At 42.1% G+C, this 22,321-nt stretch overlaps 1 protein-coding gene across 1 annotated transcript in view; it reads right to left on the reverse strand.

Annotated features, from left to right (window-relative positions):
- ANKRD50 (ankyrin repeat domain containing 50) overlaps window positions 1-19,414 on the reverse strand; it is a 39,492-nt gene extending 20,078 nt beyond the window's left edge. The window contains exons 1-2 of the mRNA XM_058024610.1: window positions 19,339-19,414; window positions 17,289-18,566 (exon numbers count right to left, since the gene is read on the reverse strand). Of these exons, the coding sequence (XP_057880593.1) occupies window positions 17,289-17,767 (479 nt within the window). The 5' untranslated portion in view covers window positions 17,768-18,566; window positions 19,339-19,414. The remainder of the gene's footprint in view (window positions 1-17,288; window positions 18,567-19,338) is intronic.
- Window positions 19,415-22,321: the final 2,907 nt, after the last annotated feature.

Below are 22,321 nucleotides of genomic sequence, written 5' to 3' on the forward strand. Positions count from 1 at the left end.
ATATTGAAGCTGCTCCACAAAATGCTATTCCTCAGCCCCTTGTCTCCCTGTGCTCTGCTTCTTTCCACTTCACAAAACTTGTACTTCTGAATCTTAACATAATTTAAATTCCACTAGGAAAAATATATGCACATAAGAAATGAGGCACAATGACTTCTCCCAGCTTAGAGCAATATTAATAAAAGTGTGGCATTAACAAGATATTGATCAGGCTTTCTCTTTAAGTGCCCTTGGAAACTGTTTGATAAAATTCTGTTCTTCTGAGACACTTCACATCACGAGTTCAGAGCCGATGCCAAGGAACATAGCAGTGAAACTTTTTGGGAAGTGCTGTGCTCAAGTGCCAGTGATGGACTGGGCAGTAGTGGGTCCATGATCTCAAAAGTCTCTTCTACACCATCCTATGAGTCTGTGTTTCCCTCCGTAACAGGACTCAGCAATTCCACTCCCCTACCATTTCTTGATTACACAGGAAAATAACATAAATCAACACGGAATTAACAAGGTCTTTAAAGCACTTCCCTCAAGGGTGATTCATCTGCAGATTGTTGTAACAGATTGCTTAATTGCAGAGTGCCTCTCAAAAGATTGGAAGTTGATTTTCTTTACCTTCTGAAAGGGTAACAGCTTTATCTTTACAACTTTTATATTTAATAGATTTTTAAAGTGGTGATCATTAAAAAAGCTCCAAGTTAACCTGGATATTTGTAAAAATACAAAATCTCCAGAGAAAACAGCACGATTAGGTATTTTAAAAGATGGAGTTGATTTTAATGGCAATCTAATGACTTACTTATGTAGAGCAAAGATGTTTTACATGCTCTGCAGCAAACAAGAATTCCTCAGAACAATGAGCCATCCCAGAGAATTCTTCAGGATTGCTACTGAGCTGACTCAACCCATACAAACATGATTTTCCACACATGAAAGGAATATATACAGGCTATGCTGAAGTTCTGCTTATGGCTGGCCTTGAGATTTTGATTGGATCCACAAAAACACAAAGACACAACAGAGCAGAAAGACAGCAGTGCTGTCCACAAAAGCTGAAAAGAGTCACAGAGGAGTGCACATACTTATTTAAAAAGGGGAAAAAAAAAAAGAATAAAGCAAACACATTGCCAAGTAGCAATTAATGAGTGGCTCTAAGGGCAAAAGAAATCCTAATGTGTTCCTCATATTTGACTGTCTCTGGTGTATAAAAAAGCTATGTCCCACTTCAATTGGGAGTGCAGCATCCTAGAAGGGCTCCTGTTTCTCTACCCAGCTGCCAGCATTCTCTGCTGACAAACACAGAAAACAAGGTTATAAAAATCAACTCCTAAGCGGGCCAGCAGCCACAGGACCAAAAAAAAAAAAACAAAAAAAAAAAAAAAACAACAGGAAAACCCAAAAAAACCACAACCACTACCCCTGATTTGTCAGACTCCAAGTGCTGCTACTTTTAGCAAAGCATGACACGCTTCAAATTTTATGACAGAAATTACATACTTGGAAATCTGCTGTACAACTACTACTGAGCTCTTACCTTTCCTTTTCTAAACAGTGTAACAGTGCTTTAACAAAGTGCTTCTTGGGACACCTCCCAAGGGATTATATCTCAATATTTTTAACTTGTACTCCTGAGAGGCACCATCCCAGAGGTCTGCATCAGGAATTTACAAACTCTGTTCTTTCCAAAGAAAATTCATAAAGAAGCAGACAACATTGTTGCTCCACACAGCCTCCTCCTGCTTTTCCCCATGTTTCTACACCAGATTCCTTGAAGAAGTTCACCAGCTATTTGTCATATTCCTGAACCCTGCATATTGATCAGGAATACGCCTCTGTAGATATTGGATCGATGTCTTTGTGATTATGTATTTATATATAAAGAGTTTAAGAATACTTGGTATATAACAAAATAATTCTCCAAGCACTCATCTCAATCTCCAGAAAAGCAATCAAGCATCTTCCTTCTTATAAGTGGTTTATAAAATGATATATCACAGCCCTTCACAATGTGATTTTTAAGACACTTACTTCCATTTATGTTGCATTGGCAAAAACTGAAAATAAAGTGCACAGTGAGACTGCAAATAAGCCAACTATATTTACATAATGCTGCAGTAATTTTTGCCAGCAACATAAGCAGCAGTGGGATTTTTGCCTGAAAATCACACACTGAGACCTAGCAAAAATCCCAAGCACTGAGGGGAAAGGTGATGCTGCTGCCTGTAAATGAGAAGCAGCAGAAGCTCTGCTGTGCCCAGGGGAACACACAGGCAAGGAGAAGGCTCTGCAGGGCAGTTCGGAGCTGCATGCCAGGGAAAGGGGAAGGAATTATGTTGTGCAGGCACTCAGAGGGGAGCTCAGGCCAGTGCAGGACACCTAAGGACAGAGGTACTCAAGGGCACAAATCTATACATTAGGGGTTTCACTACTTCCACTGCTCATGGAGTAAACCTAAGAGCTTCTAAATGCCTAGAAAACAAAATGCTAAACTCCAAGTATTTTGTAATCATCCCTACTTGAAAAATTGTCACAAGTGACAGCAAACACCAGAGCTCACTTCTCCTACGCTTACAGACACATGTTCATTTGTATATTGTAATAATCCAGGGGTTGGTTAGCAGGGAGCATAATCCATTAAAGCTGTCTGTCCCCACCACCCCCAGTTCTCAATTTGCATTTAAAAGCCTGGAGCCAGTGAAGATAAAGCTGTTAAAGACTGTTAGCAGCTTCAGCAAAGACAGACTTACACCAATAACTGCATTTTTCTCCTTTCTTTTCCAAACTGCATTTGGGGCACAGGTCGCAATAAAAAAAGAAAAGGTGAATTTAACTTCTAATAAAATTGACAATTCCTGCTGTTCAGCTGATGAAATATTACCCTCATTCCAAGAACTTTTAGGAGCTGTATTCACATAGAAAGAAAAACCAGAGCATCCTCACAAATTGCTTGTAGCACTGTTTGTAGAAGAGTGAGTTTTATTTTGTCCTGTGACAAGGCATTTACATCTTATGGATGACTTACAGTAAACAGGTTATTTACCTGCCTTAAAATGCATTCTGGCTAATGATTAAAAGGGAAATTAATGATCAAATCAATAGCTGCTTTCTGTATATCACCACCCCAATTCTTGGCACTATATACCTGTGAAATACAGGCCTTTCCTTCTTACTAACTGCCCAGCTGCTCATACTGGTATAACATCCAAAAAACCAGACACATGGGACCCTTAACTAACTGGGAATATTTATGAAATACGAGGGCTGTGAAGCACAGAACAATTCCACACTTTAAAAAGCTAAAAAATAGAACCCATAATAAGGCAAAAGTGAAGTGACCCAGTTGGATGTGGGCACAGCTGTGCATACACTGACAGATCTGATCTGGTTATCGAGGTACTTGTTCTGTACTTTCTCAAGCACAAGATAAAGTGCACTGCAGCTGATTATTACTTTCTGACTAAGTGTAATACTAGAATTAAGGCACACTCCTGGGCTACAGTGTAATACACATTATTGTTTCTAGTCAATGATTTATTTGCAGCCTGCACAGGAAGACAAACTGGCTCTAACAATTCTACCCAACCATGGTTAATCCTATGATGGAGGGGGCAGAAAGCAGAAAAACCAAACAAAACCCACCCTGAGAATCACCTATTGGGAAAGCTCTAGGTGAAGCACACAGATGTAAATCGAGGGTCTGGCCTTTTCAGAAGTGTTGAATTAGAAACAGCAGGCAAGTCTTGTGCAACTCAATACCTGATTTTGCAATGTCTTGTAGCAACCTGGATTTTATCTGCAATTGTGAGGCAGGCTTGCAGCCCCAGCAGGAGAGCACAAAAGGCAGCTCTGGGGCATCAGGCCAGACAAAGCAGAGCTGATGGTGGAACCAGCGCCACTGGTCCCACAGAAACAGCCCATGCTGGACCCTGGTATTGATTAGAGCCCTCCTACAGTCCCACACTAATACAGAGGTGATTTCTGGCTACAAAGCACAGCCAGCAGATCTACTTGTAGATTTACTTGAGCCCTCAGAAAATAGAAGCATTAAGAGCAAATATTTTGGTGTAATAGTGGACTGCCCAGAACAGTTTGCAAACAACTCGGCTTTTATAAAGCACAGACAACTGTGGCTGAAAACCACTCACAACTGCCACCAGGAGCAGGCTGACTGTAGTTTAAATGAAATATACTTGCCACATGTCCTAACATAAATTCTAAATTACACTGAGTCTGACATACAAAAATCTGTGTCCCCAAAGGCAAAGAGGGGAACAGCACAGAAGACAATAAAAAGATTTTCCCCAAACATGTAATTAAAAAAAAAAAGAAAGGCAATGTATTCAAAACAAACTCTCACAGCTCTGTTTTATAGTGATAGAGAGTCACCTAATCCACTGCCATGCCTTCAGCAGGATCAGCTCTACATCTGCCATCCCTGAGATACAAGCCCAGGCACTCCTGAAGATTTCCACAAATCAATACTATCTCCCTAAGCAATCCATTTCAGGGCCTCAATATTCTTGAAACTGGGAAGTTTTCTCCTTCCCTTCCTGTGTCCAACCTTTACCTGCTTTCCTGCAATTCAAACCTTGTACTACCTGCCCTGTAACTTCTGCCCCACAGATAACACCAGGGTGATTACAAGGAAGCCAGCAGCACCCAAAACTTATAACCATTTCTCTGCAGGCACCTGACAGAATTAAGGAACAGATTGAAAAGAAAAAAAAAAAAAGCCACAAGAAAAAGCTGGTATGAAACCAACTTGATGTGCTGTGTCAGTTTGAAATGGAGTACTGATAATTAAGTACAGTTACTAATCTCTTATTCCATGTAGTCAAATACAGTTGTACCTTGCACATGGGCTGTTTGCACCAGGCCCATGCAAGTCAAGCCCTCCTGCAGACAAGATGGCATTTATGGTTATCTCTTATCCACCAGTCCTGTGACTCTGCCAAACAGACATTTGGCAGATAAATTTATCAAATTCAGATAAATTTATCAAAATTTATCAGATAAATTTATCAAAATTTGATAAATTTATCAGATAAATTTATCAAAACCAAACCACATCATACCATGTTAGTTGTTTTTCACCTCTTTGTTATCTCCCAGCTGTCTGCAAATAGTTTGTCTGATAATTTCTTCTGGCATTTCTCATCTCGACTGACACACTTCTAATTCCCCACGCCTTTTATATCCTTCTTAAATCAAGGCACTAAATACACAAATTTTTCTTTCAACTCTGAATTTTCAGCAATCCTGATAAAGATAACCTCTCCTCTGCAGACAATCAGTAACAGTTTGAGGACATCTCACCAATTCTATACTGGATATCTGTTTGAGGTTTTTGGCCTGGGCTGTTTTTCTTTGACCTTACCGATTTCTTGCTACTTTTAATTATGTTAGCTGACTGCAAAATTACTGTTTTTAAAGAAAGGGCAATACACAGGAGCATTGAAATTTTATCTTTCCTATTGTTATCAGTTTTTTCTCCTCAAGGAATAGCAGCTAACACTTGGTGGACATTGTCTTTTTTCTGCTAACATAAATGGAGTTACTTCTTGTAAAACATACCTCACAGGAAACATGATCAATGCACCTTGAATTTGCAGTCTTGCTCTCATTTTTACATTACTCTTTCACTTTCACATTTAGTGGCTGCTCTATTTTCTTCCTGCTGGAGTTTAACATGCGAGTGAGGAGGAGCTCAGTTTCACTGAACTCGACATTTAATACAGTGCTTTGAGACCTCAGTGCTCTTCCCAGCCAGTTCCTTTCTTTCATTATACTTGTTTTCATCAGATCTTACTCACAAATCCTCTGAGATGGTGAACATCTCCTCTCCATCCTTTTTAATTTCTTTTTCTTTCTCCTCTCTTTCTAAGCAAAGACTCATAGAATCATTTAGGATTCTATGAAAAGACCTTTGAGTCCAACCATTAACCCAACACATGCATTTAAGATCACTTCACAGTCACTATGTCCAAAAGATTTCACTTCCCCAGCTGATTTTTTCCAATCTGACTGAAGCTAATTTATGTCTCCCCACTAACTATTCTCTGTCCTTTGACATCAGAGGCATGGTCACTGGCAGACTCCTGCTTGTATCACGCCTTCCCAGCTGATGTTTATCTCCTATTTGTTATTCAAATCTTTACCAGAGACAGACATTATCATCCAAATTCTATGCCATGGGTGACACCACTTGTTATCTTCAAGCAGCTTAGCTTACTTGAGCTTGCTGTTTTGGTAGGGTAAAGCACTTGGAATTTTACAAAAGTTACCACAACCCCTGTTTGGACAAAGCAGGTAAACTCTCAGACACACAAGGTGGTCTGATAGGTAATTTGATTTACAGTCCATGGAAGAACAGGCTGACCAACAAACCTTCAAATAGAAATCCCACATGTAGGGCTACCACTACATGTGATATATATATTTATTTTATTCAGATTTCCCAGGTGCTTTAATTTCTTTGCTTTGGTCTAGAAGTACAAGCAAGCATATTATGTACAAAACAAGCTACTTTTTTCAAACACATACCTGTTATACAAGTTATCCTGACAGATCTTTTAGAGCACTGAACTCAATCTTGACTGTACACTAAAATTTCCAGTTCTGCTTGTTCACCCCTTACCTTTTTTCCATTAGTATGAAGACACCTAAGGCATTTGATTACTCTCTGACTTATCTTCATGCCTGTCCCATGACTTACATGACTAAGTCTATTTCCCCTCCTCCTCCCTCCCCAGTTTGAGTTGTTGTCCAAGTTGCTGTTATTTAGATTTGTTCCTGGAATTTGGCATCCACCAGGTTTCGGTTTAAAGCTCTTTACTTAGGGTTAAAAATCAATGTTTTTCTTTCTATTAAGCATCAATTAAGTTCTCAATGTTATTTTTTCCTGCAAATCCGTCTCTTTTTTTAAAAAAAGTAGGAGGTGCCAAAGAATGTACATTTTAGATCAAATGCATGAGATGAAAGAATCCAATCAGACTCACTGAAAACTATCATTAGTAGAAATGAGAGAATTGCCTATACTTCACATCATTTTGCATAAATGTAAAGTTAAGATAACAACTTGCTTTGCAAATATTCAAAAACCTGTTGTTGAAATGCAACATGAAAGAGTGGGACACCACAATAATAAAATGACCACGTTTATATATGCAACAGAATGTATCAAAATTACAAGGTTAGTTTTAAATCATTTATGAAATTAAAGGTACAGTGAGTGAAATATATATATATATATATACACACACATACATTCAGTCTTTTCAGCTTTCCTTATTAACTACCTGATTCCCTAGTTGTAGCTAAACTAATATTTCTTTGTTAAACAAATATGTAACTTCTATAAGCTTCTATATCTGAACACATCACTACACAACAGAGTTGAAATTATTGTACCTTTACAGGCATTTGAATTTGTAGGTATTATTCTACATTTTGGAGATAGACAAAAATCCCTTTCTTTTTTCTGTTTCTATTTATGCAGTGCATAAACACAACTGAAGGAACAGATATTTCTTTCCAGGTATATGATTGTATTTGCTGGCATGAGAGAAATGCTAAGCACAAAAAGAAGCAGAAAAACTCCCAGATGAGGCAGGTAGAAAACTGCACTGAATAAATTCAATTGTGTGCCTGTTGTCAGGCTATATGCTTCTTTACTATGTTCTATTATTCCATGCCCATAAAAGAGAATACAGTAGATTAATACACACAATAAAAGAGCCACCATCATTACTGCAGTTCAGTCTGACAATCCCCAAATTAATTAGATTTGTCCTAGGCATTCCAAAGGGAAAAAACCCCCAACATTACTGTTTGGGAAGCAGGAAGAAGAGGAGCTGCAGTGGCTGTTTGAGCACTAAGCTGCTCCTTCAGGACAGCAGGGGCTCTTGAACTGCCAGCCTGGAAGAACCAGGCTAATCAACACCTGACATTTTAAAGTGTTCATCATTCCCTCACCAAGCTGCTCCACACCTGCCTGCCTCATGTCCTGCACACCATCACAAAGCCCCTCACACTTGCACTGCTGAACTGATTGCAGGATTATACTGCCCAACCTCATTTTGAGAAAATCCTCTGCACAAATACCAGATGAAAAGCTGTTGAGAATTTACCTTCCTAGTCAAGCACACTTAAAGACAGCTTTCCTGTTTGTTACCACATATCTTTATCCATCTCATTTTCCATCTTAGTAAAACAGACTATCCTAATGTTTATTGCACTTAGTTGAAGAGGCAACAGATGGAGCAGCTTTCGTGTGTCCCATTCAGAATTATTCTCCCATACTCCCCAAAGCACAATTCACAGCATATGTTCCTCAGGCATCACTCTGGGGCCTTATCAGCTACCCTGCAGTTTAGGTTTTTCCATCCCCAGCCCCAAGCAGATACAGTTTTTCTGTAATGGAAAAACTGTATGGATGCTTTCTGTATTGTTACCGTAATTTACTCTTAAGAAACACTGTTAGGTTAGCACTGTGTAACCCTGATTCTATAATCTTACTGCACTGTTGTATTTAGTACTGGAACTGCTTTTGTAGCCTCACAACAAGTGACAGAAACCCCAACTTCCACTTCCTCCCTCCAATTATTCATACACAAATTGTTTACTGTGGATGAAAATCACCATTTAAAATTAAAGAAGGTATTAACAAAAAAAGCATAGAAACACAGAATGATTTGGTGTTGTGCTGTTGACTGCTGAAGTTTCCATCTGTTAGACTTTGATCATTTAGGGTAATCCAAGATCCTACAGGACACAATTTCTCTTATCATGGATCAGCTTCAGTTTACCTTCAAACTGAGCTTTTTTTCTAATGTCCTGCTGAACTCTACTCCAGGAAAGTGTAGAGCAAAGACAGTCAGCTTAGTGTATCATGCTCACTATTGCTGCAGGAGAGCTGATGTAGTTAAACCAAGACTTGTTAATTAACTGCTCTAAGATGGAGATCATGCTGTAATCCCACTCTGAACAGATTTTCCTCCTGAGGTTCATTCCTACCTGCCTGTTACTGTCATCTTTACACTGCTGGTACTTTCCTTTCCTTTCCTTAACTTCTGAACAGTGCTCTATTTCTTCCAGGACCTAAAATAAGGTGCTGCCAGGGCCCCTTCCTTCTCTCACGTTCTAAGATATCACAGATCTGTAGCACACAACTTGCATCTTATGCAAGGTGGCCACCTTCCCTTCTCCACATAAGCATTACCAGCGCTTATTAGGACATGACAAAGGAAAAAAACCAAGGAAAAGGCACTGCTGGTGGTCTGTGGACTCAAAGTCCACTCATCACATATGATCCTTGATTCCAGCCTTCCTCTCACTCCCATCAATTTAAACAGCAGCAATCACAATTGAGCCCAAAAGTCTGATGTCTCCTACCTGCCTGCACGGTCCTCACTCTGTGTGAAGTTATCTGCAAATGTAACAGAGAGGGGAATTTGATAGCAATTGTTTTGCCCCTTTTATTTCTTCATTATGTACATTTCCCCAACTGCCTTCTTTTCATGATCTCATTTTCAGTTCTATTTTCACACTATTTTCTCACATTTTGATGCTAACAAGCAGACCAGGAAACTTACCCACCTCCTTCTTTCTGGCACCTCCTCTGCAATACTTTGAACACCTCTGTACAACTCAACCCTTGGGTCAATGTAATTATTTTCCTGCCTTTTTGGCCTGGTTATTTCTTTTTCAGCAGTCATTTTTCAATCACAAAATGTAAAGACATTAACTATTGGAGACACATTTGCTCCTGGACAAAGACAGAAGATTTATCACCATTCCCAGTGTATTGTTACACATCATCACACACAAGAAACTGAAACCTCTTCAAGTCATGGCTTTCAGGAGGCAATATTTCAATACTACCTTCTCCCAGTATTTAAGACACACTACATCCTTTCTGCTTCACAATCCACCAAATCCTTTTCATTTTTTCATTGAAAAAGAAGACAGGAAAAGAAACCTAAACCCTTGCACAAGCTATGAACATGTGCACAGAAAACTGAAGGGAAGGGAAATAATTAACAAGTAAGAATTGCTATGAAGGTCCATCTAACTAAACAGCTTATAGGAAAACCTGTAAGGTTTAAGTCTGAGCCACATTGATTAAAGCCAAAATGTTAATGCCTATAGAAGTAGAAGACAAAAAGGTCTATGTAAGTTGTCATTACTAAAATGCCTCGGGGAAACTTTCTTATGGTAATTTAATCTGAAAAGGTTAAAACCTTAAACGGTATTATGTTCAGTCTGTAGGCTGTGCTTCCATACAATGAAAGAGGAACATACAGCTTGCTCTGGCAGAAACACTGACTGCTGCTATGTGACCCGTTAACTCCACAGATTTAAGGGAAAAGCCTAAAGAGAAACATGCCACAAAGTACTTAAGCTTCAGGCAACGCTCAGCGGTTCTAATGGGCTGGAGAACACCAGAACACAGAGTTTCCTACGAAACACAGCACCAGTTAAAGCCTGAAGACCCAGTTACACAGAAATACTTAGATGTTCCAGCACAGTCAAGATGCAAATTTACCTTCTGCAACTCCACTGGAAAGACAGGCTGAGTTGGCAGATTCTTTTTAACCCTCTTGTGGCATGCTCTTACAGAAACAGTTTCTCATCTCTCCCATAAATTGGTACGATCTTCAGTTGGTATCTTGCCTCCATCATTGTTGAGTATTAAATAAACCACAGATAAACAAAACAACATGATTATAACTGTAATGAGATAGTTGAGATAGTTTTTAACTGAAAACTCCTACTAAAAGGAGAATTCAATCTTCTATTAGATCAAGATCTGCTGGGCTAGGGTCTAACTAGCTTCAGGATTCTAGTCAAGCATAAGTGAAAGATGCAGGAATGGACAAAAATCTGGGAAAGTACAGAAGTAGAATGTTGCCTATTTACACATCTCAAACATTGGTAAGAAAAATTCCCTTTAGAAACCAAACCCTTTTATTTAGGTAAGGGATTTTTAATGCCACATTCTTAGGTGTGACCTCTGAGGACACACTAACAAAATGAATTATTGAATTTCAGGCTGAGATGAAAAAGAAAAAAAGCTGTATTTAAAGATGTAAAAGGCTGCCCCAAAAAGGAAAGAAAGAATTTATTCTCCATGTTTCTGGAGAACATCCTAAGTAGCAAAAATCTTGGATTATAGCAAGGAGAAACCAACTCAGAGTAACATATGGATTTTTTTTTTTTTCTAGAAGAACTGTGAAGCATAAGAGCAGATGAAGGCAGCATCCTCAGCTTTTTCTGTCTGGTGAAGGAGATGGTGGACTTGATTTTCCTGAGCTCCCCTTCCAACCTTCTCAATTGTCAATTGCACATTTGAACTTTACAGGTGGTAAATGTATAACAAACACACTGGAGGTTTAACTTCTTAAAGACTCTTGCAATTAATGTACTATGCATTCAGATTCTTCTTGGCATGACACAGGATACAGTCAGTGCTTGCCTTTGTTTCTACCATTTGTAGCTCTACAAAATTAAGAGAGTCTAACAAACTCTATTTACTCTTGCAACCACTGGAGAGCTACAGCTCCCAAGATTGTAGTGAAGCTCTGGAAACACAGGGAAAGGCTCTGCAGCAGCCCTTTCCACAAGGAAGTAGATTAGAAAAAAAGAAGTAGATCACTCCCAGACAGTCTGAGACCTGGGTGACAAAAACTGAGTCATGTATCACCTACGAAGGATTAATACTGAATTACTAATGTCCTCTAGAGTAAATTGATAGAAATCCCAGCAGCTTTTGGGTTTCCAGTAGCCCAAGCTCAGGTATCTTTAACTCTCTGACCTCTTCACAGCAGTCTTGGAACTGGGGTGCTGCAAACTGCAGTAGAAGCACACACTGTGATTAATTCACTAGCAAGGGAAACTTCCAAGTTTGTAGGGTTGTACCCTACAAAGTCAGGATACTCCAAATTCATCTCAAATTTCCTCCAAAATGCACTCAGATTTTTGCAATTAAGAATAGGCTACTCCAAACCAACAAAAAGCTCACTAGTTAATTGCTCAATAAAGCCTACACAACCCATTATAATTTTAATTATATTACTGACTTCAAAGATGGCACAAAGAGTTCTAAAAATGAACAGCTTCTTCACACTTCATCTGTCATCGTTTACAACTCAATGTCTGAATCTTTTCCCTCATCTAAGCAGGGAAAATGCACTTCAGTACTGCAGATTGAAAGTCCCTGGACAGAAGTCACAGAAGGTTTGCTGAACAAACCACTGTTTTAGTACATTGTCAGACAAAGAATCCAGAACTTGGAATAAAACTTGTTACCCCCATATCATTTAGATAGGAATAAGAACTCTATCACCTACAATTTGCAACTTTCTGATGATACACAACTTTTGAGGGAAGAGGGAAGAAAAATATAAATAACTTAGTAGCATGGAAAGGCGATACAGGTGAAGGGCTGGGGGAAGGAAATACTTGTTAGCTCTGGCTGACACTCAGAGGTTTTTCCTCTGAATTCTGCCCTTTATGAGGTTTCCATTACATTGCCAAAGACAAAACACCAGAGGCTCAACCCCTTGGAGTTCTCCAAGCAGGCAGAAGGAACTTTACATAGATAACAACACTTGGCACGGGCCCTGCTGCACTTCACTGCTGTCCAAGGGAGTGACTCACAAAACTCACACAAGGCTTTCAAATTTAATCAACATAAACCCCTGCTTCAAACTTGCAGTCAGCAGAGAACCTTACATGACCTCTCACACCTCTTTCTTACACTCAAGTCTACAGGTATTTGCATATCTAGAGAGCTTTAAAACTATTAATCACTTAACATTATTGGTCATGTTAAATCACAAGGCAAATCTGATGCTCACGAAGAGATGAGGAGTTAGAAACAGAAGAAAAGCTCTGATACTCTGGGAATCTGCAAAAGGAACCATTGCACTGATTTTAGCACCAGCATGCATAGAATCTGGTGTCCTTTCTGAAAAAAAAAATATATATATACTTAAGCTCTGGGATACAGCTTCCCTATATTCACTTTTGGTAAAGAGGATGTAACATCAGCTTCAGAGAACTTCTGTGAAGCTCTTAAAAGAGTAATAGATTTGTTCAGCAGCTCTTTCTGATTTGGTTTTGTGGCTTTACTTCTTTTAAATGTCTGGATTTTCTGTGTCTCTACTGATCAGGGACATCTACTTGCATGGGACTGCATCTTTAGCAATGCAGTACAGTGGAAATCTGAATTCACAGCTTCATTCTTTTTCCTGGTAAAAATCACTTAGAGCCTCTTACATTAAAATAGTTGCATGAGAAATACTTTAGTAATTAAATGTTAGGATACCTCACAAGCAAAAAATCACTTGGACACCACTGACCCAAATTCAGTATGTGAGGAATAAGGATGTGAAAAGTCTGACAAGATTTGAAATTCCCTGAAAAGACACCTAGAAGATGGAAAGAAACTTCACCTGGGAATGAGAACAAAGCAGCTCCACCTGCATCATCCTACAGGGGGAAGATGTGGAAATTTACCACTTTTTGGTGATTTATTAATTGTAGCAACACACTCAAGCAAAATTCAAAGTTTGGTTTAAGTTTGTACTAGACCAACACACCCTGAAGGTTGAGTTTGGTAGGAGTTGAAAAACATGTTATTTAATACCTTCCACCTCTAAATTCTCTGGTCATGGGTATCTTTCAAACTCAAGAGCAATGGCTGCAAACAAGAATCAGCTCTGCAGGGCAAACCATGCCCACACCCCTAGTGACAGACACTGTCTGTGCTGTGAATGAAGCAAGCTCTGCCTCCCACCAATAATCCCAACTGCAGCACAGCCCATGGGAATGATGTGCCTTTCCCTACTGTCTGAGGGTGTTTAATGTCATCTCCTCTGCCTGGAAAACATCAACCAGGAACATTAGGGAAATGCCCTTCTACAGCCTGGTTTGCACAAATCTCAGCATTGCCACAGTTTATATCGGAGTTGCTCTATGCCCTCATGGCCTTGGATAAGTGGTATCTGCCTGTATTCCTACCAAATCACTGGGAGCACAAACTTGCTGCAGCAAAACCAAAACAACCCTAGAGACAGCATTACAAAATCATTCAGAATTTAACTTTTCTGTATCAACAGGGAAGAAGAGCTTAATGGTACTTTTGAATTAAATTCTTTGTTTATCACATCATTTCTTAACTTCTGGTGTCTGTAACATCTTTTCCTTCCCTTCTGCTTTACTTTCACTGAAAATCTGAGTGTGAGGTTCAGCACTCTCCCTCACATTTTAAGCTGCTTTCTGCTCCAGCACTGAGTGCCTGATAAGACAAGGGATGTAAGTAGCTGTTCTTTCTCTCAGCTGTCAGTGCAGCAACAAACTCAAAATGCTAAATACATTTGTATAATTCAGCCTTTCTGGTTCTTTGAAAGATCTGCCCCTGAAAGAATTTTTAGGGCATTTAAAGCTTATAAATGCATAAGAAGTTTTTAAGAGGAGACATTTAAACAGTGTGAGAAACATCTTAACTCTGAGGGTCATCGCTTGCACATGTATCACTAAGACCATCAGGACTGCTGAAAATCTATTTAAGAAACATCCTTCAGGAAAACATGTCACCATTTTAGCTAACAAACTTTACATTGTTTATAAACTAGCATGTTACCAGACATTAAGAAGCTTTTCTTTCTCAGTATTTCCAGGACAATCAGCACAAAAATAGAGTGGTATCATCTTGTTTAGCACTTATGAAGAGAAGTCTTTCCATTTTAGGCCATGAATACATGGCTGGGTCTGGAGCAGCTGTGAAAAGCAGAGCAAAAATTTGACAGTGCCTTTAAAGAAAAAATCTCTCTCCTCTTCTACTGAATAAACTGAAATAAGGCAAGAATCGATGAAGCACTTTGTGTTTCTTCAGTGCCTTTACACAATGAGAGATGCAATCATCTGACAGGAAAGTCTTCCTAGAACTCATCTCACACCACAACAGCCTCCACTTAACAAACTCTGAACAGAGCCCAGCATCGAAGTGCTCAGTGGCAAGGCTTAGAAACCACGGAACATCCTAAATTATAGTTCTGTTAAAACATTCCCTGCACGATTCATAAACTAGCAAAAGGTCACTCAAACAAATGACTGAGGAGTCTGATGGTGGGAAGGGGGTGGCCAAGTGCCCCTTGTTTGTGGACAGAGATTGTTTCACCCAGCAGAACAAGCCCAGGGTGCTGGTGTCAGCAGCCACCTCCTGGTCCCCTGCCACAGTGCTGAAAACTTATATTCCCTTGTCTCCAACACCCATCTCCCTTAAATCTCAAACAGGAGCACCAAGAGCAGCCACCACAGCTGCTTTTGAGAGCAAGAGATCAGGATAAGTGGGAGCAAGGGAATACATGAAGGGTGAAAAGAAAAACCTCCTTGACTGAAGCTGCTGTGCTACCCCATAAGTATCTCTAGTGTAATAACAGGAGTGCACAATCAGTGCTGCACAATTTGAGAAGGAAATGACCATTGCTGGATCTTGTTTTTATTTTATTTTTCTAGTACAAATCCAAGAACCATGTATATTGGCCTCCTCAAACCAGCCCATCATTTATAAACCCTATGTTTATAAAAATCAGTCTAAACAAATATCTCTTGTATTTTATATTTTTAGGTTGCATTTTTGTCTAAAGACATTCACCTAGCTCCTGTTCAGTGCAGTAAGCAATCACTTACAGGAGAGGAAGGATTCCAGCTCTTACTGAGAACTTGGCTGTACTAAATTAGTCAGATTTCCCTGTAATGGACTTTTAAACATAAACAGGCTCTTACACACCAGATTAATCCACTTTCATGATTTTCAAAGACTGCCTGAAGCTAGATGGCCAGTCTGCTATTCCATTTATAGACACTTAATTGCACCCAGTTTTTATTCATTAGAATTTAAGAGGGCTTAATACCTCTGAAATTAGGACCCTAATAGCTGTTACAAGTTACATATTCACTTAGCAGCAAACAAAAAATCCAGAACTAGTCTCGGTTTAGAGTATCTGCTTTAAGACACTATGCTGAGAACAATGTGGACATGCATCCTGTTTATTCAGCAGGCAAGGACATAACAGCCCCCAGAACTAGAAGGCACTTTTACACCACCATGACAATGACAGCAAGCACCACAGTTCAACCTCAGTGCTTGCCTCCACAATCCTAGCAGGCAGGAAAGAAAAAAAGAGAGGAGAGGATTTTTAAACTGGAAACAGGCAATAAACCCTCTAGTACCACAAAAAGTTACCCCACTACACAGTACCAAAAAAAATTCAGTTTAACCAATGTTGCAGACAAGTTTTATGCTGGCAACACATTCAACTGAAGCTCTGTTGATGAAGACAAGCCTTACCCTTCATGAATTTTCCTTCACTGTGACCCAAAGGAATAAAGACCAATAGACACAGGCTGTGCTCAAGACTGTATATTGTTCCAAGTGTATCTATGGATGTACACTTATATACATGTAATTAATCCTTTCATACACCCTTATACTCACAGAAACAGAATTATCAGTGACATACTCAGGAGACTATGGTTTGTTAGGGAACACTAGTAAAACAAGTCTGTTTCTTTCCTATTCAGCTTAGACAGCTGACAAACCTCTTAAGGGGCAGGCTGATCAATTTCTTGATCAATTCCTGATCCCATCAACACTTTGAAGTACTTACAGAAGAAGCAGCAATAAAGATTTGACACAATCTGTGCATATTGTGAGAAGAAACATAAGGAGTTAATTGACATTTTCCTACCACATATTTTTAGACAAACATAAAACCAATGTGCTGGATCAGACCCAGAGATCCATTAGCCCAGTTTCCTCTTAGACAGAGCATGTTATTGGAAGCTTTTCCAAGGGTCCTGTAAGGTCTGTTCCAGGTCTGTGAAGGACAACTGCCCTACCTCTATGGCACACAGAGACCATGGAATAGCTATTTTCCACTCTGAAGTCACTTACTTTCAAGTCTTTCCAAAACATCCAGTTACATCTGAGGGTACTAACACACAAATGTAAATAAATTCACTATTAATAATAAACTTTATTTTAAAAGTAAATATTTATTTATGTCAGCTATAACGACAAAGTTAGATTTTTCCATGGTAAGTCTGCACGCTCTGACAGAGATAACAAGCCATGAAACAAACATGTTTTAAACTCTCTGCATCTTAGGCTCACTGGAAGGAAGACCTAAACAGCAGATTTTTCTTGTTTGTTTTATTTTGGGTTTGTTTTCAATAGGGCTGTTTTGTCGTTCTTTTTTTTTTTTTTTTTTTTAATTTGTTTTTACCTTTTAAACGCTTCAGCAGGGTTCCTCTCGCATTCCCCGGGCTGCAAGAGGCTTTGAATAGCAGGATCTCTTAGTTTGTCCTCGAAGCCCTGGATCAGTCCGCTGCGGCATATCTGTGTGATTAACCCTCGGATGAAGCCTCCAACGCAGAGCGTGTCCGAGTCCTGGGCCCTGCAGAAATGGAAGGCCAGCGCCTGGCGATGCAAGCCTCGCTGCAGGTTGGCAGGTGAGCTTGGCCACAGCAACTCAGTGCACAGGGCCGTCTTGCCACTGCCGGGCCCTCCTACCAGCAGCACACCCCAGGCAGCTCCTTTCCCGGAGACAACACCGCTGTTATTCCCAGGACTGGCTACAAGAGATGGTTTGTTGGCAGCGCTGCCGCCGCAGCTCGCTTTCTCCTGGAGGCAGTGCTGAAGCTTGTGGAAAACCCACTCCCTACAGTAAAACTGCTTTCCCTGCAGCAAGCTAGTTTGAGCCATTTTATAAAGCTTCTTCTCCTGGACGTGTCATAAGCTGCAGCACATCTTCAGCACCTCAGGAGCGGGGAGACATCCCGGCACGGGACGATCTTGTGCGCAGAACTTGGCAGAGGTGACAGCAACCGGGCACCCTTGCTCAGGGTAAAACTCAGCAGCCTCTCCTCTGCAGGACGGGTGTCACTCCATCTGTGCCCTGTGCTGGGACCAGCACGGCACCATCACAGCTCAGCTGACATCGTGCAGCGGCGGCTGGGACCAGCCCTGGGCGAGACTCCTGGCGTGGCTCACAAGTTCACGCAGCCCCATGGCTGCATCTGTGGCTCAGGCAGCTGTGCGTGTTCCCAGCGTACAGGGGAGACAATGCATCTGGAAAAGCTGAGGGAAAGCCAACTTCGCAGTGTATACTGAACGCCTTTCAACTCCAGGCATTAATCTCTCTGGATATACATACAGAAAAAGCTGTCCATAATAAAATGTTCCTTCTGGGAATTTCATAAAAAAAGCGATTTCTCTTCAGAGTACTATATACACACCATAAGCGTGGCAAGTACCACTGACTAAAGAAGCCAGTCTGGCCGGCGAGCTTTGCAGACTTCATACATCTGGGAGAGTGTCCGAGAAGTGCTTCACATTACGGTTTCTTATGCAGCACAGGCGACGGGGGGGGCGAAAAAATGTTTACAGCTTCTCATTTCAATACATTCGTAGTGTCTTCTTCAGGAACTTGATTCTTACTGAACCTGTTCTCAGGTATCTCAATCGCAAGATGTCAGAAGAGACAACATCTTCCCCTAGAGCTCTGAAATAAAGGAGACAGCACTTTTAACCCTACACGCAAGTCATAATTCAGTCAGCTGCAAACGCAGACAACAAAGACCAAAGTCAAGGGCTCGAATTCCTTATTCTTCCTAATACTGTTGAATTAATCAAGAGACCCGTTTTAAAGAAAATTTGTCGTTACAAGACGTGATCAGCCACATGCAAACAAAAATCTCCAACAACAAACAATGAGCAGATATGACAGTGGCCTCAAAACCACAGCAAGTCTTGCATTTTCTCCCGAGGAGAACCGAATCTATCCTCCCATGCTAGAAACATTCCTCCTAGCGAGGCTCCACCAGCGAATCCTCTCCTCACCCCGCGTTCCTGCTGCCGGCTGCGGGCGTTTTCGGGACTTTGTGCAGCAGCAGCAGGGCAGCGCTGCTCCCCGCACGCTTCTTTGTTCGCGGCGGCAGCAGCGGCGCCCGGCAGCCCCGGGGGTCACGCCGTGGCACCCCCGCCGGCACCGCGCACCGAGCCACCGCCCGAGCCGGCCCGGGCTCGGCGCTGCCCTGCCCTGCCCTGCCCGCCCGGCCAGGCACGGCGCGGAGCCGCCCGGCAGCGCGACCCCCTCCCTCCGGGGAACCCCGAGCCGCTGGGAGCGCCCAGCCCTGCCCCGGCTTCGCGCCCCGTGCCCGCCGCCCTCCGCCGCGCACACACCCGGCTCCGCACGGGCACCCGGCGGGGACCCCCAGCCCCGGGGCCGGTGTCAGCCCCGCCCGGGCAGGGGCCTCCTCCCGCCGCTCGCTCACCTCCGTGGCCGCCTCGGCGCGGCGGCTGCTCCAGACGGCTCCTCTCGCCGCGGCCCGCGCCCCTCCTCTTCCTCCGCCCGGCCCCTGGGCTCCCGCCCCCGGGCGCCGCCGTGCCAGGGCCGCGGCCACCCCGCTCCGCCGCTGCCTCAGCCCGCCCGGTGCTCTCCCCGCTCGGCGCCTCCCTCGCTCCCCGCTCCGCCCGCCCCAGCCCCGCCTCGGCCCGCCCTTCCCCTCCGGCGGGGGGGACATCTGGGGCGGAGGGAGACGGGCGGTGCCCCTGCCGCCGCCCCGGGCTTTGTCCCGGCCCCGGGGCCGCCCCCGTCCCGCCCGCTCCCGCGGCGCCTCCCGGCGCGGCCCTGCAGGGGGCGGCCGCGCCTCCCCTCCCGCCGCGGGCCCGGGGATCCGGCCCGGCCCGGCCCCGCTGCCTCAGCCCGCGGGACTCGGGCGGAAAAGGTCCTGGCTGGGGGCGAGCCCCCCTCACCGCGGGGCTGCCACGGGCCCTTGGCTCAGTCTAATCTCCGAACCAAGCACGGACCTCAGAGCTTGATCTTCTCACTGCCTTTCCTGCCCGTGCCCCGTTTCAGACACAACTCCCATTAATTACCCTGACAGCCTCCCCAGATCGTAGCAGCAGTTCTGAACCTTTTCTACCTTCCCAACTGTGCCTCGGGGTTTACAAACATGCAAAAATCTTGTTTCCAAGGCTCTGACAGCTCCAAAGGGGCATCCCGCATCCTGCCACGTTAAACTGACCCTTGAGCTGTACAGTTGGGGAATCCCAACCAACCCTTGGGACCTAAATATGGAAGAAACCAGGGTACGACTTCCTCCAGGACAACTTTGATATGGAAGAAAACAGGGTGGATCTCGCTCCAGGACGCCTTTACGAGGCCCTTTTTAAGCCCCTTCCACCCATGACAGCAAAGCAATAGCTCTCCTCCTTTATTTTGTCTGTGATAAAACAAGGGAAGGATTTTCATTAAAATTTGCTCCCCTTGCAGCTGGCTGCATTAGTTATGATAAGGCACTTTTCCATCAAGGATCAAGGTCTATACGGTTGTTAAATAGTGCCTTCATTTGAACACTGCTCTGTGTGGTTTTGTACACCAGGTAATTATGGCATTGTGGAGTACACACTGAATATATCCATAGGATACAACGGAGTGATTGATTTAGGGCCCTTCAAGGAGCATCCCGGGGTTCTTTGCAGGAGCAAAATGAAAAATCAAATAAATTCAGTTGGTGTACTGAAGAGCTTAGAAAAACAAGTCTGTCTGCTTCTGAAAACCAGTAGAACAAGTTTGAAGAACCTTTGGAAGCAGTGAATTACAAATTCGCAGAGCAATGGGGAGTGGGGGAGAAACAGAAATAAGATTAGTAGTAAGAAATGCTGTGTGGTTGTTTTGTTTTGGGGTTTTTAAAGTTTTCTGACTTGGTTGGTTTTTTTTAACCCTACACTTTAGGCAAATATTCTTCTCTAGGCTTGTTATTTTTTTCTTCTTAGCTGCACCACCCTTCCATTTCAAAATGTTGTGGAAACTCAAGACTTCCAAAACTAATGCTAATACAAGTTCAAGAGATTTTGAACTGTAAAATATTTTCTTTTTTCATTTTTTTTCTTCTAACAATAAATGGATAGAGACAGATAATGGTTGGAGTGATGGGATTGCAGCTCTAGTCTGCTGAGCAGGATAGAGAAAAAACAGAAGTTGACAGAGAGAAAAAAAAAAGGTAAGAACCCACAAGAAATAATTGCAGATTCAACACGTTAAGGAGGAGATCTTGGCACAAGTATTAGATTGGTGACCCAAGGAGGGGAAAAAAAAGAAATTGGACAATGATGAGATGCAGGGGAAAGTGCAACTTCTGCCTTTCTGATGACCAAGACACAAGTGAGAACCCAATTTAGAAAAAAACATGCTGTCAGATTTCACAGCATCCGGCATGAATATTGTGAAGCAGGTGGAATAACAGCATGGTTTGCTAAAATCAGATATTTAGCGTGATGGAGTTATAGATAATAACTGTGAAAATAGTTAACCTTTCTGTGCTAATACATAAATCCCAAACCAGATGACAATAATTTGATTTTAGCGTGGCACAGAGGACATGAAATAATTGACCCCCTAAAACTGACTGGTGGGCACTGTATCTCAGCTAAGTTTCTTTTCAGGATATCACTCCTACAGCTGACCTCAGGAGTATGAAATACTTGCTGGAATAGCAGATGGAAGAAGGAGAGGGGAAGGGAGAGAGGAACAGAAGTTAGAAAATAAAAAAAGTGGCACACCCGAAGTATAATTAGGCAAAATCTTGCAAAGTCCAAAGCATGACCTTTCAAAAACTTTCTATGTACAAGCTAAACGTTAATGGCCTTGCACTGACCCTCCCCTCAAATTACTACTAGGAAGCAACAGCATATACACTTTCAGTGGTAAATCCTTGTTTTTAGAAAAAAGAAAAAAAAATCTTTAACATAAGTTCAGAGGGTTAAAAACCCCAAGGTTGTCATGAAGAGGAGCAGCCACAATCTTTTATCTGTACACAAGAAACTAAGACCCTGAAGTCAACCTTCAAAAGCAAGGGAGGCATTTTGTTATCAAGATTATTTGTGTAGTACCTCCTATACCTAAGGTGACAGCTCAGATGACATCACCCTGGTGAATTATTATAGCTGAGGGTCAGATTATTTCTGATACAATTGTGCAACGTTGTAGTTAATGAGACAGTATCAGGATAAGAACCAAACCTTATTTTTGTGGTTTTGTATAACTTAGTTTGACACAGATAGCAAACAAGCTGTGATCTAATTGGCTGCAACCTTGCAGGCTACAGGGCTGACAGATAAGGCCTAAAAGGAGATGAAACAGAGCAAAATTTCCTATCTGGAAAAAAAACCCACAAAAAACAACTCAAAAACACTCTATACTTTTTGTTTCAGTGGTCTGAAGCTATGGGAACCTTCCTGGTTGATCTGAGCCTC

The sequence above is a fragment of the Melospiza georgiana genome, chromosome 5 (genome assembly GCF_028018845.1).
Source record: "Melospiza georgiana isolate bMelGeo1 chromosome 5, bMelGeo1.pri, whole genome shotgun sequence".
NCBI classification, from domain to species: domain Eukaryota; kingdom Metazoa; phylum Chordata; class Aves; order Passeriformes; family Passerellidae; genus Melospiza; species Melospiza georgiana.